This window comes from Alosa pseudoharengus, unplaced genomic scaffold (genome assembly GCF_046254945.1).
Source record: "Alosa pseudoharengus isolate Yale_2024_CS ecotype anadromous, Long Island Sound unplaced genomic scaffold, YU_APseudo_1.1 YU_APseudo_1.1_scf_24, whole genome shotgun sequence".
Classification (NCBI taxonomy): Eukaryota; Metazoa; Chordata; class Actinopteri; order Clupeiformes; family Clupeidae; genus Alosa; species Alosa pseudoharengus.
Genome location: NW_027468689.1, coordinates 11533782 through 11553781, shown reverse-complemented (window position 1 = coordinate 11553781; position 20000 = coordinate 11533782). Strand labels below are relative to the sequence as shown.

General features: G+C 47.4%; 1 protein-coding gene across 1 annotated transcript in view; it reads left to right on the top strand.

The window, feature by feature from the left end:
• Positions 1 to 20000, top strand: part of wdr70 (WD repeat domain 70) — a 60118-nt gene that overhangs the window by 16319 nt on the left and 23799 nt on the right. The window contains exon 10 of the mRNA XM_076303141.1: positions 5856 to 6030. Within this exon, the coding sequence (XP_076159256.1) occupies positions 5856 to 6030 (175 nt within the window). The remainder of the gene's footprint in view (positions 1 to 5855; positions 6031 to 20000) is intronic.

The following is a 20000-nucleotide window of genomic DNA, read 5'->3' as shown; positions in this document are numbered from 1 at the left end:
CAGCTTGGTGTGTTTTGGTTGACCAGTACAGTCGACCAAGGGTCGTGGCCCTGAAGGCCATTGATCAACCTCTGCGGGCTTTGCCGCCCAGCACACCTCTGAAGTTTGATGTGTTATGAGGTCAGTGCTGGAGTTGCGGTGCACGTGTCCTGTTTGAGCTGCCGGTCCACTTTGGCACTCTGGCTCAGGTCACTACCGCAGGTTTGCCACCTGTTGTAGCAGGCCCCGTCTCCTAGAACAGATGGGCCATGAAATCCATGACCATTGGGAGCCCTGTGGAGCCCTGTGGTTTCTGAGGCGACATGATCAATATATCTGTCAACACGGTGACAGGACCGCTGAGAGGAGCCTGTGTGTGTGTGTGTGTGTGTGTGTGTGTGTGTGTGTTTTGATTTATTTGTGTGTGTGTGTGTCTGTGTATGTGACCGTTCCAAATAGTTGTGGCTGAAAGAAATGCCAGTCACCAAGATAAAATGGCAGATCTACCTCACAGCTTTTACAGTCAGTGAGTCATAGTTTTGTGGGAAGTCACATTCAAATGTCTGCATGTTCAGCACCAGGAGCTGGTTGTTTATGTACAGTATTTATGGAAAAACAGTATGGAATAATTTGTACAAATCACTATGATGTCTGTTTAACAGCATGAAACGTTTCAATGAAAACCACGTTTGAAAGGGCTTGATGGACCGGGGCTGCGCTCCATTAAAATGAATTTATATGGATGATCTTTTGATGCATGTCACGTGTCACCAGTAGGCGTCGGCCTTGAGTGCCACGCCGCTCCGCTCCTCTTCTCCAGAGCCGAGGGATCAGACTGACGGTGGATGACTTCCAGTCTCGGTGGCAACGATCCAGACACCCTTCAGCGGATAACTCCGAGCTTGTGGCAAATGGGCTCGCTAACTAAACAGCTTTATGCACTCTCACACTCGCCACAGTGCAAGATGCCTGGACGGCTTTGGAATGGATTCGTACAAAAGCCTCCATTAGTATAAGAGCATGAAGTCTGAAGGTGATGGACATTCTTAAAGGTAAAAAAAAGGCCCCTGGTGTGGACAGAGCAGTGCATTTCTTTGATTTACATGTATTTGGGCACCGTTCCTGGTTTTAAATATAGCCATGAAGCACGTGGAATTGGAACTCTTGAACTCTGGATTCGTGCAAGGAGGACAAAGCGTGTTTTTGTTATTTTTGCCATTGTGAGTACGCTATGTTGTGTCTCACTGGCTGTAAGACGACACCTCAACCTTGTGGCTCAATGCAAACTTTTTTTAAAAATTGAATTTCTCTCATTCCTCGCTTGTCTTGCAAAACACATTTACCATTTTTCCTAGATGTAACCCAACTCTCCGGGGGATTACTCCAAGGCTTGGGATCACCTAATTTGGTCTTTTTCAGGGGTTCTGAGTGCACTTTTTTGGGGGGTGAAGAGCACCGTCCCCATGGAAACGGGGTGTGAGTTCCAAATCTCTTGGCCCAGCGGAACAAGTCTGGGCAATCAGTTGGGGTTCACCTACAGTCCAGCGAGTCAGAAACTGTAGTCGGCTTTGTAGGTGAAGTGTTCCATGTCCTCTTGTCAGGGAGCGTAGCGTTTGGTGTGTCAACTCTTGCATGTTCAAGATACGCTTACCCTTCAGCACCATGTTTTCTTGCCTAAAGACTCTGGGACCATGAACAGGCAGGAAACATGTGTGTTGTGTTTTGTGTGTGTGTGTGTGTGTGTGTGTGTGTGTGTGTGTGTGTGTGTGTGTGTGTGAGAGAGTTTAATTGGACACCCAGCACGGCAATCCTTACCAGGGCTTTCCCAGTTCAGGCTAAAATGAATAAATTGTAGTCCTTAATCAGCTCAGGAAGGAGCTGTTTGGCTCCTACTCAGTGCTGTGGTCGTGCTGCTGGAAGGGTCTCAGAGGCCCACGGTAGTAGGCAGCTGCTCCCCCTACTCGCCTCTGCCATTCTGGGAGGGAACATGATTTGTCCCCCTGCCACTTTCTCCTGTTCCCTTCCCTTTCATAGCTCCAGGAACAATAAAAGACCCCCCCCCCCCCACACACACACACACACACACACACACACATCTACAACCACCAGCGGTGACAGCCAATGTGGTCCCTAATGTGGCCCTACCGCAGGCGTGCTTTGATCAGACACTCTTTCATTTCTCCCCCTTATCATCCCTCCATCTGAGGCTGTTCTAGCCACAGTCGTCTGCCCGGGATCAGAGGCTGATAGCATCTGACGGGTGGGGCGTGCATACATGCGCGTGTGTGCGTGTGCGTGTGCGCGTGCGTGCGTTTGTGTGTGTTTGTATTTTGTGAATATAGTACCGTGCATGCATGTGTATTAATTTGGCACATGGACCGTGTGTGTGTGTGTGTGTGTGTGTGAGAGAGTGAGAGATCAGCAGGCTGAGCTGGTGGGTTTATGTGTGAGTGGTCACGTCAGCTCATAAACTGGCTGTGCTCTGCTGCGGCTGTATGGCCTGTGTCTCTTCTCACCCCGCGTCCCCTGTGTGTGTGTGTGTGTGTGTGTGTGTGTGTGTGGGTGTGTGGGTGTGGGGATGTGTGTGGCTGTCTGTGTGTGTGGCTCTGTGTGTGTTTGTGGCTCTCTGTGTGTGTGGCTCTGTGTGTGTTTGTGGCTCTCTGTGTGTGTGTGGCTCTCTGTGTGTGTGTGGCTCTGTGTGTGTTTGTGGCTCTCTGTGTGTGGATGTCTGTGTGTGTGGAGTGACAACATAGGATGGAAAAAAAAAACACGTGTCATTTAACAGTTCTCAGTCCAGTTGGCCAGAGTGATGTAGAGTGATGCTGTCAAACATACAGGCAGTCCCATATATCATCGGCTTTACCAGCGACACATCCATGGTTGAAAATAAAATAAAATAAAATTAAATTCCATTCTAAATCCAGCAAAATGAGTGACTACCTACAGAGTGACCGCTGTGAGATGCTCAATATTCTGTGACTCTCTCTGGTCCCCATGTTTGTTTGTGTTTTTTTTTTTTTTGTTGTTGTTCGGAGGAGAGTTGCAAGCCATTTGGTTTTCACAATGCCCCCACCTGCCATGTGGACTAGAGATGGACATCTGACATAGAACAGGTGGCCTCATCCCTCACCAGCCGCTGAGCCCTGATGGCCCTCTAAGCAAGGCCCAGAAGCCCCGCCAGCATTGCCATCACTCAACATGTCTGCATGGCACGGCTGACGCTTCCACCTTCTCCATCATGGCCATGCTCAATCATGATGGAGGACTTCCTGAGTCTGAGACCTGCTGTGTGATGAAAACCACTCCAGGCATAGGCAGGCTGAGAGGGGGCGAAGGCTGGTGTCCGTTATCCTAGCATCCGTGTGTGTGTGTGTGTGTGTGTGTGCGTGTGTGCGTGCGTGCGTGTGTGTGTGTGTTGCCTGGCTGTCTAAACACACTGGGTGTGTGTGTGGTGGGGTGTGTTGTCAGAGACACGTGTGTGTTTACACTCTTGGCTGGACGTCTGTGACCCCAAAGGTCAGGCTGGTAAAAGCAGCCACTGCGAGGGCTGGGATGTGGTGGGAGAGCACCTCTTCTCCTCACCACATCTCTCTTCATTTCTCCACTCTTCTTTTTTTGTCTTCTCTTGACTGCTGTTTCCTTCCTTACTTCTTCTATTCACCATTTGCCTGCGGTCTCCTCGTTATTCTTCCCCGAGTCCAACGTGTACTTGACCTCACTACTGTCTGTCTTTACCCAGAATTCCCAGCAGAGCGTGGGAACCCTTTCATGGGCCTGCTGTTTAGACGGAGGTAGAATGGAGAGGGAAATGCGTTGTGAGAGTATTTGCAGAGTATTTGTTGTGTTTGGATGTGTGTGTGTGTCTGTGTGACACAGTGAGTTGGAGAATGCGTGCATGGACATGTGTTTGTGAGGACCGCTCAGTCTGGCCGTTGAGTGGTCAATCTTTATTCCTCAGTGACCCAGAGTGCCCCCCCCCTCCCTCCCTCCTCCTGTCTCTCTCTTCCTCTCTTTTCTTCAACTCTTCTCACTACTTCACATTTTCCTGGCTGAGGCACATTGCTCTTGAATGCACTGAGGAGCAGGCTGTTGTTTGCTACAGAGGTGGCGGCGGCAGCGGCAGCGACCTCTCGACCCTTCTATTTCCCATCATGCTCTCTGCCTCTGATTTAGTGCTGTGTCCTGCCAGTCACCTTTCTGTGTCCTGTATCTACTGCGGGTCTGTTCCTGCTTCACGTTGGACTCGGAGGTTCTGGATTAGACCAAACGGGGTTCAGCCGAACTTTTCTTACTGCTTTCTCCTCTAATTTATCTCTGACCGGAAATATAGTTTTGAAGCTGAATATCAGTGTAAATGTGTGTGTGCCCTTTTATCTCCCTGTAGGCCTAGCCGACTGTATAGGAAGGACTGTGAGAAAACGTGAAGTGTGCAGTGGAATATGTGTTTAAGAGGGAGCACTCTGTTGACATACACACAGTACATACGTCTGTGTGATGTTAGAGTTATGGTAGGTGTGGGTCCCTGTGAGTTTTTTTTGTGTGTGTGTGTGTGTGTGTGTGTGTGTGTGCGCACATTCGCCATGTCCACCCGGCAGCTGTAATGTGTTGAGCAGATGTTGAGAAGAAAATGGGAATTTCACGGAACCCCACAATGCGCCTGTCATTCTGATCTACTGTTCTCTCTGTTTATAAGTCCTCCTGGGTCAGGACATACTTAAGCACTATTTAACGTTCAGTGCCTTTCGTGCTTCTTCAATCCCCTAGATGCGGCACCACCGTGTCTAGTGTTTAGGCAAAAGGCATTGGGAGGGATCAGCATCCCCGCATAGCATCCTGATCCTCCACTTCATTTCCAGCGGGTGTCTGCTTTTCCTTTCGCAGAAGTCCCAAGCCATTATTCTCGTTGCATTTTTTCCACTCTGTCTGGGCTGCTCGGTTCTTGCTCTGTGTCACCATGTTGTTGTGAGGGCTTTGGGTTGGTCGTTTGTTTAACGGTGAGAGGTGACTAATGTACCCAGTGTTGGATGTGTTGTAGATGGTGTGTGGGGGTGGTCTGGTTTAAAGAAGCACTATGCAACAATTTTAGCCAAATTTACCTTAATTACGCAGGTTGAGAGTCGTTCTGATGGTTCTACAACACTTTCCTGGGTCGTTTGGTGGGTGCTTCGTCTCCCCCTATCGCTTCTCCGCGGAGAAAACGAATATGCAACTTTCTGGACCCGGTCCAGGTAAATCCGGATGTGACTCAGCAGAAGTATCCAATCGCTCCTCGAAAATGTAGTCAGATTGTAGTTTCGAAGAAGACTGCAAAATGGACGCCGATTTGGCTTTGTTGCTGTTGAAATTAGCCTACCCTTGGGTGAACTTCGTCTTTGTAATGTTGTTTGATAGTCTCTTGAACAATGTGTTTGCTCGACCGTTTTATTGTGAGCCCTGTATGTGTTTAGCTTGGTTTCTTGATGGCTAGCTCGCTAGCTAGTGGGGGATTGGCATAGCAGTCACTTGCTACCGAAGCTGCAGGGGGAGCTGTGTAGTGAAAAATGCGAGCCCAAATCCGGCAAAAACCCAGAAACAGCGAAGGAATAACCCGACCTGCATAGTGCTTCTTTAATCAGTTGGGTGTGTGCGCGTGTGTGTCTGTGTGTGTCTGTGTGTGTCTGTGTGTGTCTGTGTGTGTGTGTGTGTGTAAGAGAGAATTGAGAAAGAGATGGGCAAGGCTTTCCAGTAACGTGAAGCAGTTGTTGCTGTTTGTCTAAGTCTCGGTCCTCCACTTTCTCTCCTTATAGCAGTTGGTCGACAGCATTCTGTCGTCTGCTGTATCTCTCGCTCACTTAATCAACTCTTTCTTCTTCCTCCGCTCTCTCTCTGTCCTACAGTACGGTGCGCACATGGGACGTGAACTCGGAGAAGAAACACAAGGGTGTGTTCAAGCCTCGCACCCAGCAGGGCAAACGTGTTACCCCGACTTGCTGCACCTACAGCAGGGATGGGAAGCTCATTGCGGCAGGCTGCCAAGATGGCAGCATCCAGATCTGGGACCGCAACTTAAGCGTAAGTACCCTATCAGTCAGGTGGTTTCCCTCCTGTCTCAGTTAGCGCCATCTGAATCAGACTTAAAGGTGCTCTAAGCGATGTTACGCGGTTTCTAAATTTGTTTTGACACATACAGCAAACATCACCTCACCATCTGCTAGCTGCCTGTGCCCTGAATACAGTGTAAAAAAAACGCGGTCTCTGTGGACAGCCCACGGCAACAAAAACAGCCTGGTCCAGCCTGGACAATAAAAACATAACAAACTGTTCCAGCCAATCACAGACGAGATGCGCGTTTAGCTTTATCGCTCTCAAAATCACACTTAAAGTGATCCCCACGTTATGTCATGTTGTTCATGTGTTGACGTTGTCATTCATATTATTACAACAATACTTTTTCGTTAAAGTTATCATTGGTGTGAATGGCTCTTTAGACTTAGATTTAGAAAAATGTAGTGTTGTCAAGAGGCAATTTATGTTACAGCACAGACACATGCCATGGGGGGCATTCATGGCGTACTGCTTAGGGAATCAGACTTGTGACCGAAAGGTGGCCGGGTATGGTACAAGGGCACGAAGGGCACACTATGCCCAGATGGGTTAAAATGCCCAATTTCCTACAGGAAAGTATAACTAACTTAAACTCAACGCTACACACACACACACACACACACACACACACACACACACACACACACACACACACACACACACACACAGACACACATTGGTATAAACATCTATGGCATTGTTACTCTGACCCCATACATAAAAGTCAAAACTGTCTTGGCTTGTCTTGTACACTGACCAGATATAGTATGTGAGACCAAGCAACTAAGTGTATTATTTTTTAGGCTTGTGGCAGCCATTCCACTTCTTCTCTATCCCTCTGTACTAGTTTATTATGTCATTGATGTATTCTCTGAGATCAGTGGCCTATTCAGGCAACCAGGATAATCCAGATCACCACTTAAGTGTCACCAATGAGAAAGTGCAAGGTGACTAAGTTGTAATTGCCAAACTGGGATTGATTTTTAGGTTTTTCTGAAGGCATGGGAACTTGGGGCAGCAGAGAAGAAGAATACACCTATGCATGTATGAGGACCGGTCAGGTCAGGTCATGTGTAGGCCAAAGTGACTGGAGGAAATAAGAGAATACCTGCACACACACTTTTAAAGTCAAAAGCACTCAAGCCCAAGCATTAGACCAATGGGACCAATGATGACCCAGTGGTTATAATGAAGCACTACTGTATTTGGGAGAGTTGTGTTGAGTGTGGATTGGGTCAAGCACGACTTGTAGAAACACAGATTGACCAACCAAGGCAGGTCAAAGTTCAAGAGGTCACTGACACTAACCAGGTCCGGGCTGTGCCGAAGATGGGAAAAGGGTGTTTACAACTGAGATGTAAATAAAGTTTTGGGTGTGGAGCAGGTCAGAGGTCAGAGTTCAAGGGTTGGATCACAGAGGGCACTGACTCACCTCAGAGAATGTCCATGTTGAACAAGGTTCTGTCGTTGCACTGACGGTGCAAGTAACAAGAACACTGATTGACTTCTGTGAGTTTTCTTTCAGTTTGACATTGTTGGTGTCACAGATGTAGGAACTTCTGGAATTTTCTGTGTATTTGCCTGAACCTTGCCACCCTAATCCTCCAATTCCCACAACTATGTCACTAAAACAACAATGAGCAATGAAGATGTCTGGAGAAGAGAAGAGTGGACCGTGTGGGAAAGGGGATTGTGAATTCTGACACCAATGGGCATTACTATAAAGATGCTAAAACTAATACAGAGTTTCCCATACATTGACTTATTTGTGGTGGCCCACCACAATATCAACATTGACCACCACACAATCACTTTCCATGTTGTACTATTTAAATGGGATGGAAATCATTAATTGTGGAGCTATGTGCACCTTTGCACAGCCTATCCTTGTGTCTCAACAAACCTACGTGCACTTTTAAAGAAAACATCAACAATCCTGCAATTGTTGGCATAAAAGTCGACTGGCTAAATTGTGCTTAAATCTGCATTATAACCATGTTGCGCTAATTTGTTAAAAACTGTTGCTTCAAACCTACCACCACAAATATAATTTAATTCTGTGGGAAACTCTGTAATAGTCAATATATTATATATCTGTTGGGTGGAGGGCCGCTTAAGGATTTTCAAAGAAAGACAGGAAGTAACACGCATCTTGAGTATTAAGTCTTTTAAATGGAAAAGTGCAGGATCGGGAAGTCTCTTTGATGCTGTTGGTGAGCTGGCTTACATTCAGAGTAGTAAAATTAATTCACGGACCATTAGACATGCTAATGCAATACTATCAACAAGGCTGTTATTGCGGTCTGTCCACCTAGGTTGCCAAATATGGCAACCTTAGCAGACTGCTTTATAATCAGATAAAGCATATCCTATTACCGCATTGTTAACTTGCTATGTTTGTGAAGTACAGTATCTGATAAAGTACTGAACATAGATATGATCAGAATGAACATCTTTGCTCATCTGGTTTCTAGTCTGTTTGGAAACATTTCAAGATGGTCACAGGTTGACCTATTCCTGGTACTGACGATGAAGATGAAGATGAAGATGAAAAGCTTGTGTCTAGTGTCTGTTTTCATGGCTTACAGGAGGCATAGTGCGGGTGTCTTGACCAACCGTAAGGAACCGCTTATGATGTAACAATGCCGTGTCTAGTAGTGATTGAGTGGCTAGACCAAGCTAAATGGAAAGCCTAATTATCTTTCCTTTCTACTTTTTCCATTATTAGTTCGTCTAAGCAATTAAGTAATCAAAGGCAACGTTCCTTTCTCCTGATTTAGTGTTTGAATAAGGTTGTGTTTGTTGGCGCCTGAAGTTGGTCCTCCACTGAAGTGAGGAATTGTTTGTATGTGTGTGGTAGAATTGTATTACTGTGAAGAGGAAGGGAATATCACAGAGGCTCAGCAAATGTTGATGCTGTAGGAGAGATGGGTAATGGTGGAGTATGTTGTTTTTGTTTTGTTGTTTGTACAGTGACTGTGGGCAGGAACTATGCTCTATTCTCACACACATACCTCAGATAACTGTAATGCTCTGAATTACTGCTGTCACTCTACCTCACTTTCTTTTTCATGTAAACCAGGTGGGCTCTAAGCATTGCATGCAAGACGTCTGGGAAACTCTTTGACTATGATTCAGAGCGGTTCAAATCAATGTGTGGAGAGGTGTGGTAGCTCTGCTATAATAACAAAGGGTTATTGCAGTGCATGTGAAGGCATCATGTTTACAACCTGAAGAACTCTCCTGGGCCGTGTCATCTTCTGAGTTCTCTTGAGATCTGTTTCTGTGTTTACAGCAGCACTCAAGAAAAACCTTGGTGTGTTCCAGTTTCCTGCTAAGCTGGACAGCACTCTTCATCTCTTGGGTGTCTGCAAACCCCATTTCTTTGCCGCCTTTGCAAAAAAAAAAGAAGCGTACATCAGCATTGTTTTCCAGCTTGCTGTAGAACTCAGGAGAACCTCACTGGAGAGAAATGTCTGTGTTCTCCCAGCAGCTCTCCGGAATCTCTCCTCTTTCTTTCTCTCTTTCTCTCTCTCTCACTCTCTTTCTTTCTTTCTTTCTTTCTTTTTTCTTTCTCTTTCTCTCTCTCTCTCTCTCTCTCTCTCTCTCTCTCAGCTCTTCTCCTCTGTGCCTGGCCTCTGCTCTTTGTCTGAGCACCAGCAGGAAATTGCCAGGTGACTCGTTTCGATGGAGAGCTCGGGGGGGGTTGGGGGGGGGGGCAGCGGCGGAGCGGCTTTGGCACACTCCATTCCTCAGCCCCAGCTGTCACCCGCTGGCCTTACGCTAACCCCCCTCTCTCCTTTATTCTGCTCACACTCCGCACCTCACAGGATGGGAACGACTCGGGAGCTCTGCTGCAGGGTAGGTGGAGGGAAAAGTCTCCCGGACAAATTTTCCCAGGCCCCCCCCCCCCCCCGAGTAGGTGTCCTGACTGATGCCCATCATGCTGAATTCATTTTCTACGTCATTAGCGTCCATTCTCAGCACTTTCCCGAGGTGTTTGGAGTCTGTGAGTCAGTTTCACGCCGCCCCCTCCTCTTGTCAAGTCCTTCTGTCTTGTGCTAGCTTGAGTTATGCTATGCCTGCACAGGCGTCCGTGTGCAAATCATCTTTCTGTCAAAACTAGCACTCTTGATGCAGACCCACACATTCATCGGACTGGCATGTAAACCTGCATGAGAATCAGTACAACATTAATCCGCATGTCAGGAGGGATTATTGTCATTAAGAGAAGCCCTCAACTCGGACGGGGACTTTAATTGGTAGCAGGAATGAGAGGAGTTAATGCAGAGCATATGGTATCTCTCTCTCTCTCTCTCTCTGTCTGTCTCTCCCTCCCTCTCTTTCTACCCATCACTTATTTTCCTTCTCCTCCTTCATTTGTTGTTTTCTCTGCCATGTCTGAATTCTCCTGGGATGTTTCTGACTGATCTCATAAGAGTCAGATCAGAGATCTAAACTACTCCCATTCCTCATATCCGGCAGGTCTGGTTCAACAGTGGTGCTCTGAGGCACGTCCTGTTTCAGATTGGCACAAGAGGCACAAGTACTTAAAAATGATGTAAGTCACTCCTGGTGGACCCTTACCTCTCTGGACAGGCGCTCCTTCCTCGCGGGCGTATTTATTTAAGCGCAGCCTCAAAGGCTGAGCTCTAACACTGTGCAGACTCTACGGGCTGGAAGACCAGGCCGTAACTTATCTCCGTTAAGATCCCCGCCACTGTCCCCAGGTGTCCCACATACCTCCGCCGATGGCTGTCTTCCAGCACTATATGGGCTGAGGAGCTACGAAAGGGGGTCACAAGTTTAAACGCAGCACTTGGGGTGCTTTGCAGAGGCTTTTTTGTCCAGGCCCTGGTTGAAGAGCAATCCTCCAGGATTTTGCTAGAGCATGTGAAAGCCTTTGCTTCTTGGGGTGCAATCTAGCATTGTTTAAAAAAGGGTGGACGAAGATGCATGGAGGACGAGAGCTCTCCAGCAGCACCTGTTGATGGCAGGCGTTCACCAAAGTGAAGTACACACACACACACACACACACACACACACACACACACACACACACACAACAGCCGGTGTCCAGAGACCAGTCCAGAGACCAGATGGGAGCGTCGCCTAGTGTGCAATAAGCAAGAGATAGAAATGCAAGTACATCATTTATTTGGTGAACGTATTGTGGTGGCATCCCTGTTTTATTCTATCCTCTACCACCCCAGCTGCGCTCCCTTCAGTCCCAGCACCAGCACCCCCTCCCCAGCCCACTGCAGCAGCCCGCATGAGCAGATTGTACAGCAATTTATTACTGCTTGTTCGCTCAGACTAAATATTTAACCAGCATTCCTCAGCAGCTAACAATAACAGGCAGCCCTTGTGGGGTAGGTGGGGATGGTGAAGACTGTGCTTCCTCTCTCTCAACTGCCCCACTCCTCCCCCTTCTCACCCCCCAGACAGTTCCAGGTCAACGAGCACCCTTCTGCACCGAGCAACCCACCCCCCCCCCCCCCCGTTTGACAGGTGTTGGGGAGAGTCACCAGGGAGCCCAGCAGGTTTGGTTTGTTCTGCCCCCCGTTGTCTCGTTTTCTCATAATCGGCTGTAAATCTGGTGAATGGTGAACGCTGAATAAAACAATCCTTTACATACACACTCATCCAATAAGTGGGATTTGGGAGGATTGGACCCAGGCTGGCGGTTGCCTCAGAGACAACCGCACAAGATGAGATCAGCCTTTGCCACTAGAAAGAAGCCATGAGACTCAAAAGAGCCAGGGGAAAAAAAAATCTCGTTCTTGTAAAATCAGAGGCTGGCCTTACTCAGCATAGTGTAAATGATCCACAGGATTGTGCTTAGAAGCAGTGAGGAATGTAAGTAGCTCACATCTACTTGAACCACCATTCATTTTCTCAAGAGCAGAAAATATGGACAGACAGAAGCAATCTGTTGACTGACCTCCATCTTGGACCTGGACTGAAGAGTAATTGGGAAGGACAGGCTTTGCTCTTGAAGAACGTCAGACAGCACTGATTGGGTCCTTTGATGGACCTCAGCAAGACTTCTTGGGGCGCGTGGTTTAAGAGCTTTGGCCCTTTTGGGGGCATAGATTGCATGCTTGGTCTCAGAACCTTCATTCCACCGGCATTCCATCACTACCTTGCCTCTTTGTGGTTGCTAGGTAATGCGTCTTCACTCCTGAAGTCTTCCCGACTGTCTGATGACCTCAGTTCTGGAACACTACAACATTACAATACCATCTCATTTTGAATCTCCTCAATACACATCAAAGCCCTTAGCAATACAGACACTCTCACTTACTTGGAATCAAGCCTGTCTTCTCATCTGAGACAGTAAAATGGATCCAGATTAACCTGCATCTATCTGTGGTCATAAATAGTCATACGGTTCTTCCTGAGAGCACAGTCATAGCGTCCGTGTTTTATTTATAGGTCCTGCAAGCTCTAATGGTCGAGGAGGTGAAAGAAATCGGCCCGTTCCCAGCGCTCATTCATAAAGTGCTTTGCTTTGGTGTGCTTCCCCTGTTAATCTTCTCTTCCTGCTCAGTTCCCCCAGCATGAAACCTAACCGGGGAGTCACTGCCGGACACACACACACACACACACACACATACACACACACACACACACACACACACACCCTGAGTCTCTTTCTTCTGTGCCCACTCATCTTTCAGGGCCATCACGAGAGAGTTCGCACATATTCAGCTCGGCCAGGGTGCAGGAGGCTTGTTGGAGGGCTGGGTTGTGGCTTTGGTTGTCTGGGGTTTGGTTACATCCTCGGAAGAGGCCAGCGAAGATCTTATCCAAGCACAACTGTTCTTAACTATGTTAACCCAGTAGCATTACATAAATATAGTACAAGCACACACGCACACACGCACACACGCACACACACACACGCACACACACACGCACACACGCACACACACACACACACACAGCTTTGTGATGACCTCTCTGAAGGCAAACCTTACCAAGTCAGTTCTGAACTCGTGCTGGTCCAGAGGATCAAGTGGCCAAAAACCCTCAACAGCTGCTCTTATCCTTCACTGGATATCACTTTGTGTGTCTGTGTGTGTGTGTTCCTGTGTATGAGACAGTTGATATGTGTATGCAAGTGTCTAGGTCTTCATGTTTTTATAGCATTTTATCAATGAATAGGATGCATGAATGTAGCCATAATGTCATAATGAATTATGCATGGCCAGACTTTTTTGTTTTTCATTGAATTAACCCCCCAACCCCTTAAGACATTTATGTTCATTATCTTGACAAGGTGAAACATCCATATCTATGACTCAATTCTTGGAAATTATTTTAAGAGAAAATATCTGAACATGTTTAGTGACAAGGTGTCACTAAACCGTGTGTGTGTGTATGTGTGTGACCGCATGTGTAGATGTGACTGTACATATCCGCTGACACCCTGCTGTGTCTCTCTCTCTCTCCGTATGTCCCCCCCCCCCCCTCATGCTCTCTCCTTGCCTCTCACACATGATCCCATGTCTTCATACTGCCTCCCAATCCATCAGGCTGTGGCTCCCCACCTCAAAAACAGACACAGTAAATCACCGCTGAGTTTACGCTGCTGCCAGAGGCATAGTGGGGAGACGATGCGGACGGTGTAGCCTACTTCTCCTCCCCCCGATGTGGACGGTGTAGCCTACTTCTCCTCCCCCCGATGTGGACGGTGTAGCCTACTTCTCCTCCCCCCGACGAGAAGCCAAGACCCTCATCTCACAGCTTGAGTGTCCCCCCCCCCCCCCCCCCCCCCCCCCCAGCTGTGGAAGTTTGGGGAGTGGTGTAGGATTCGGGCGGCAGCTCTTGCCCCCAGGCTCTTTCACGCATCTGGGCGAGTTTGTTCACACTCGAGTCGTTTCCTCAGGATAAGCTCATAAATACTGACGCGTCAGGCTTTTCCAGGCCCCCTCCAAGAGGCAGGCTCTGGGGCTCTCCTCCAAACATCTCAGCAGGCCCATCAGCTACACAGACCCTCGGGCTGTCCTCAGAAGCCTCTTGGCTCAGATAGTGTGGCTTTGGATAGACATGGCATTATTTTAAACGAGGCTGGAAATGTAAGAAAAAGGAAGGAGAATGCTTCCCTTGGTCAATAATGTCTGTTGCAGTAAAACTACAGGGTGCTCATCAAAAGGCACCTCTAGGTCATACATGAAAATTGAGAATTGAGGCACACCTGTATGAAAAATAAGAGGTAACACTTTACTTTAGGTTTCAGCATAAGAGTGACATGACACTGTCATAACACTAACCCTAACCCTAACTTGTCATGACATAAACCAAATGACACTTGACAGAAGCGAGTGATAGAAGTGTTATGTCATAAACATTTATGACTTGTTTATAATGTTATGACATGTTCATGACAGTGTCATGTCACTCTTATGTAAATTGTAACCAAATAATAATTTTAAAAAAACTTCAGTAAATACTGGCTACATGCCTACGTGTTTCAACTTTTAATCTTCATCAGGGCATCAGGGGTTGGAACTGTTTTTATTTCTAAAAGGGACTTCCATGTTTGTGAACAAGGATTAAAAATGGCATTTCATGTGGTGAAAAGTTGTACAGTAGAACAACAGGCATGAAAATACTTGTAGACATGATTCAGGTAGTACCTTAGTCGACTATATTGGCTGACTAAATCCAAAGCTAAATAACTAGAGCTTTGTTGATGTAGTATACTGTGGGTGTAGTTTGTAACGTTCTTTGTTGGTTTGGTGCTCAAGAACATAAATACTCTGTTCCGAACACTGACGTAGTCCCCGTTATCACGGACTTTGAAACACCTGTTGCTAAATTTTTTTATGCTCTGGATGAAACTTTGCGAATTGTATACTTACAATCTTGTTACGACCAATCTATTGCCAACCACAGACAAAAAAACCTCTCACTAGACTAGATATGCATGAGTCGACATCTCACTACACTAGATAAGCATGCGTCGACATCTTACTAGACTAGATGCGCATTAGTCGATATCTCACTAGGCTAGATACGCATGAGTCGACATCTCACCGTTACAGTTATACTCATTTTTTTATCCTTCTTTTTCACCTCCTCATCTACATCTACAATGGAAATTCCATCCGTACAGCAGTTGTGGAGTCCCTCAGCGGTCGCACTGGAGCTGGAGCGTGAAATCGGCTGTGTCCGATCCCTATCGGGGTGCTGGTGATGACAGGTGGAGCATGGTGGGGAGGGTGGACCAGGGACCAGGAGACAGGGCTCACCTGTACTGATGGACCTCACTCTTCCAGCTCCCCCTCTCTCTCTTATTACTGCACTGCTCTCGATTTCAGTTCTCCTTTCCAGTGTGTCACTTCTCTCATCTCATTACTCTCTCCCTGTCTGTGTGTGTGTTCTCTCTCCTGTTTCTCCCTCCTCCTGTGTGGATAGTCGGGGTGAAATCAGATCTTACCATGTGTCTCACAGAGGTGTCTGAGCGAAGCATAACCCAATTTCCATGTCTTGGGCTGGAGGTGTAGTGGTGGTTGTAGAACAGGTCATTGCAAGGGCACCACCTATGTAAAAAACTTCTGGTTTCATGTGCATTTGTCTAGGCCCACACTTTCCCAATGGTAGTAAAAATGATCTCACATGGTCTGGTTAACTGAGAATATATTGAGCATGTTAAGGTGAAGCCACATACAAATGGAGCCTTTGGACACATTCCAAGTTAAAGTAGAGTTTAATAATGTTTTGTTTTTGAATTGCTAATACTACTTTCCTGATATCAAAGCACCAATAAGTGGTTTTGTTCATTTGTCAAGTTCTCGAACATCTGGACTCAGCCTAGACATATCATTTGAAATAGGATTACAGATATTTAAAACATTTCTTAATGCCGTGTCCACTTATAAGGATGTATCATATCAAACAGAACACACCTTGAATCCTGAAGGAACCTTAATCCAGCCACACACTAAAACTATAGTCTGACTCCATTACGTTGAAAGCACGGAACAAAGAGTATCACACGGTTCTGGTGATTGGAAGCCCAGAGAACCTGAATACTACTCCCTTTTCTTCTGCATAACTTCCCTTCCCTTTCCCAAGAGGAAAATTAATTCTCGCTTATGATATTTAATGATTTTCCCCCAGCCCTGTCATTTGAAACATTTACAACCCATCTATTAACCATCACAAGGGAGCAGCAAAAAAACACTGCGAATTCTTTCACTCGATCGCACGTTTCTGCCAGCATTTTCGCTCCGGCACCTGTTAAAAATTACGAACGTTCAATCACTCCCAACCCCCCTACTTCCCCGCCCAACACCCACCCATCAGCTACTTTGTGCCTAGTCAGGCCCCAGAGAGGAGAACTCGGGCAGACTCTTTCAAGTGAATGAGTAGCAGCAGGGCCCATTAGTGACCCCGGGTGTGGAGCCGGACTGATAGAGAGGGAGAGGGGCGCAGAGGCCGAGTGGGCCGCACTTAGAGGGGAGCGAGAGACTGAGCCGTTATGCAAAAGTGTCCGACGTGTCGAAGAGAGCAAACCAAAATAGCACTGGAGAGGAGGAGAGGGAGGGAGGGAGGGAGGGAAGAGGGAGATAGGTGGAACGATGGGGGAAAGAAGGAGGGATTTGAAGAGTGGAGAAAGAGGGTGGGTGAAAGGATGGAAGGGATGGATGAGGAGAAAATGGTGGGTGTAATCTTGTGACTGAAGGTGTGTGTGTGTGTGTGTGTGTGTGTGTGTGTGTGTGTGTGTGTGTGTGTGTGTGTGTGTGTGTGTGTGTGTGTGTGTGTGTGTGTGTGTGTGTGTGTGTGTGTGTGTGTGTGTGTGTGTGTGTGTGTGTGTGTGTGTGTGTGTGTGTGTGTGTGTGTGTGTGTGTGTGTGTGTGTGTGTGTGTGTCTGGGTCTTATCTGGCCACTGCAGGGAAATGACTTCTCTCCCCTGCTGTGGCTGAAAGTGCTGACAGTCTCAGTGCCTCACAACTCTGCCACTCTCCTAGTCGCTCTCGCACGTCACGCTCCTGCTCTCACTCTCTCGCGCACACACACACACACTCTGCTCTCTGTTCACTCTGTCCTTCCCTTACACACCAGTCTTACTCCTTCCTGCAAACAAGTTGCATAGACCCACACGAACACGCACACAAGTGACCATTTACAAATACAAAACTCATGATCATATAAGTAGGACCATGAGCAAGACATAATAAATGAACTCTCTGATGCTCCTTCTCGTGTTGCCAAAGAAAAGATTTATCCAGAAGGTTCCTATTAGATGTACCGAGCTACTGCTTCTCAGTTCACCAGACGTCCGATCTCTGTTGTACCAGAGTCTACAGTCATCAGTGCCAAGTCAAATTCAGCGCCACAAGACTACTAACCTACGTACCCTACTGCGAGCGCTTAGCATCAACAGGATAGCTTATTAACAAATGATATGGACTTACGTGTAGATTCTGCAATATCTTAGCATGTTTGTATTTAAAACCCACACCCTAATCAGTTTACCTATGTTTGGGAAGGAAATTCAGACACATACAAATAAGTCGTGAACATATACATTTATGAGTCGTATACAGTGGATAGATAGATAATGCCTACTGCGTTTGGAGTGCTCTTTGTGTTTGAGTGGTTGGGCCTCAGTTGCATGCTCTACACCCCCCCCCCCCCACACCCCTCCTTTTGTCCTATTCTTTCCATACAGTGAACTATTCTGTCAAAGTTGCATGCTGCTTGTCTCATTGTTATTATTCAAGAGCCTTATGAGATTGAGGGACCTCGCATAAATATAACGTGCCTCCGTCGTCTGCCCGCTTCCCTCCATGCTAAAAGCTTTAAAAGATTTATCGGGAGTTTTTTGGCTGAGCTCGGCACAGGTAGAGACACGCATGTGGTCCACCGAGAGCGAGTGAGGTGGGAGGGAGCAAGCGATCGAGCGAGCGAGCGAAGGAAGGAAGGAAACATTGCAATGATGAGTCTCTCTTGTTTGTCTCTGGCGATGACTAACTGCACGACATGTTCATGCAAACCCTTTCATCCAGTTGCGTGCTTGTGTCCTTTCTCTGCTGTTACGTGGAGTTTCGGCTGCTGCTGCTGCTGCTGCTGCTGCTACCCATATGCTCAAACAGGAAAAGTTAGTTTTGTTGCTAAAGCATGGCCACGCACAGACGCTCACACACACAAGCGCAAACACACACACACACACACGCACACGCACACGCACACGCACACGCACACGCACACGCACACGCACACGCACACGCGCGCGCGCGCGCTTGAGACCACAACTCGCTTTTTTTTATCCCACCAGCTGATTGTCTGTTTATGAAGGCAGACATTAGCCCACAGAAAATGATACAAAGAAAACTTCACTTCAGAAGATTTCAGTATCTCCCCTGAAGATGGGTTAATGTGTTCTAGCTTTTTTATTATGAAGAGAAAAGGTCATGTTTGTTTAGTGACTTTTAATGACTCAAATAACTTCATGTCACAGGACGGTGATTCAATGATTATGCACACCTTACAGTAACAGCATTAGTGGCTGACGCAAGACTAATACAGCCGTGGGCTGTTGTGCAGCCGTGGGCAGCCTACTGGTTAGGGCTTGGAACCGAAGGGTTGCTGGTTCGATCCCCGACCAGTAAGAAAAATGTGGGCGGGGGGAAGCGGTTGAGCACTGCTCTCCCATACCCACATCCACGGCTGAAGTGCCCTTGACCAAGGCACCTAACCCCTCACTGCTCCCCGAGCTCCGCTGTAGCAAGGCAGCTCACTGCTCCGGGTTAGTGTGTGCTTCACCTCACTGTGTTTTCACTGTGTGCTCTGTGTGTTCACTAATTCACGAATGGGATAAATGCAGAGACCAAATTCCTTGTATACGCAAGTATGCAGTGCTTGGCCTATAAAACCGGATTTACGATTTACTATACAGCAGCAGTTCGGTTTCAGCTGGGTTGTTGATGGAGGGTGAATGGGTCCACTTTTGCAGTGTGTTTATGTGTGTATTTATATGTTTGGTGACAGCTGCTTGGGGACTGTGTGTGTTGTGTGAGCCATGACTTTGCTTTGCTGAGGACATGGTTCTTGTGTCCTGCCTCAACCTGATGAGCACTTTTACACCCCGCCCCCTCCCAAAAAACCCCCCCTACAAAACACTCTCTTTTTGACACATGGTATCTGCAAACATATGCACATAAGCACACGCATACTGACTACACACACACACACACACACACACACACGCAAACCCTCACTCACACACACACACACACACACACACACACACACACACACACACACTCTATCCCCTGTTGCCCTCAGAGACCATGGCCCTACTCTGTGGTCCCGTGTGTGATCTATAAATGCAGCACTCTCCCTGAAAGAGGAATCTGTTTTTATTGGCAGTTCCTCACCTCTCCATGTGCGTGTCTGGCATATTTTTTTTTTTATTTTTTTTTTTTTAAAGATGGACCGTCGGTGTGGTGTGTCTTCCTCCCTCCCTCCCACGGGCTTCAGACCCACCACTCACCCCCTGGCCCCTGGTCTTGCCTTGCCTCGTCCATCGGCACGTGTGTCCTCTCTCTCATGTGTCATGTTTTGCCCTGTGCACTTAACAGCGGGCCATTGGTTTAAAAAAAAAAAAAATGTATGGGCAAGGGGGGCCGGTTTAGTGAAACATCCAAACATCTTCATCCAAAGCCCACTTTGAGCCCCTGCGAGACTGGCCCGCGTCCAGCACAGAGTGTGGTCCCGTCGAGGCTTTTGTAGAATGAGGAGACTCACTACGTATGCAGCTGAGCCGTGAAGCTGTGCCTTAGCGGCCTGAGTTGCATTGTTGTTCCAGTAGCTCACAGACTGATCATGGCGCTTGGACCCCCCTGCTTGCCGTGTCCCCTATTCTCACTATGCTATGGGAGATTATTCTTTCAATTGCCCATAGAGTTGAGGAGGTGTAG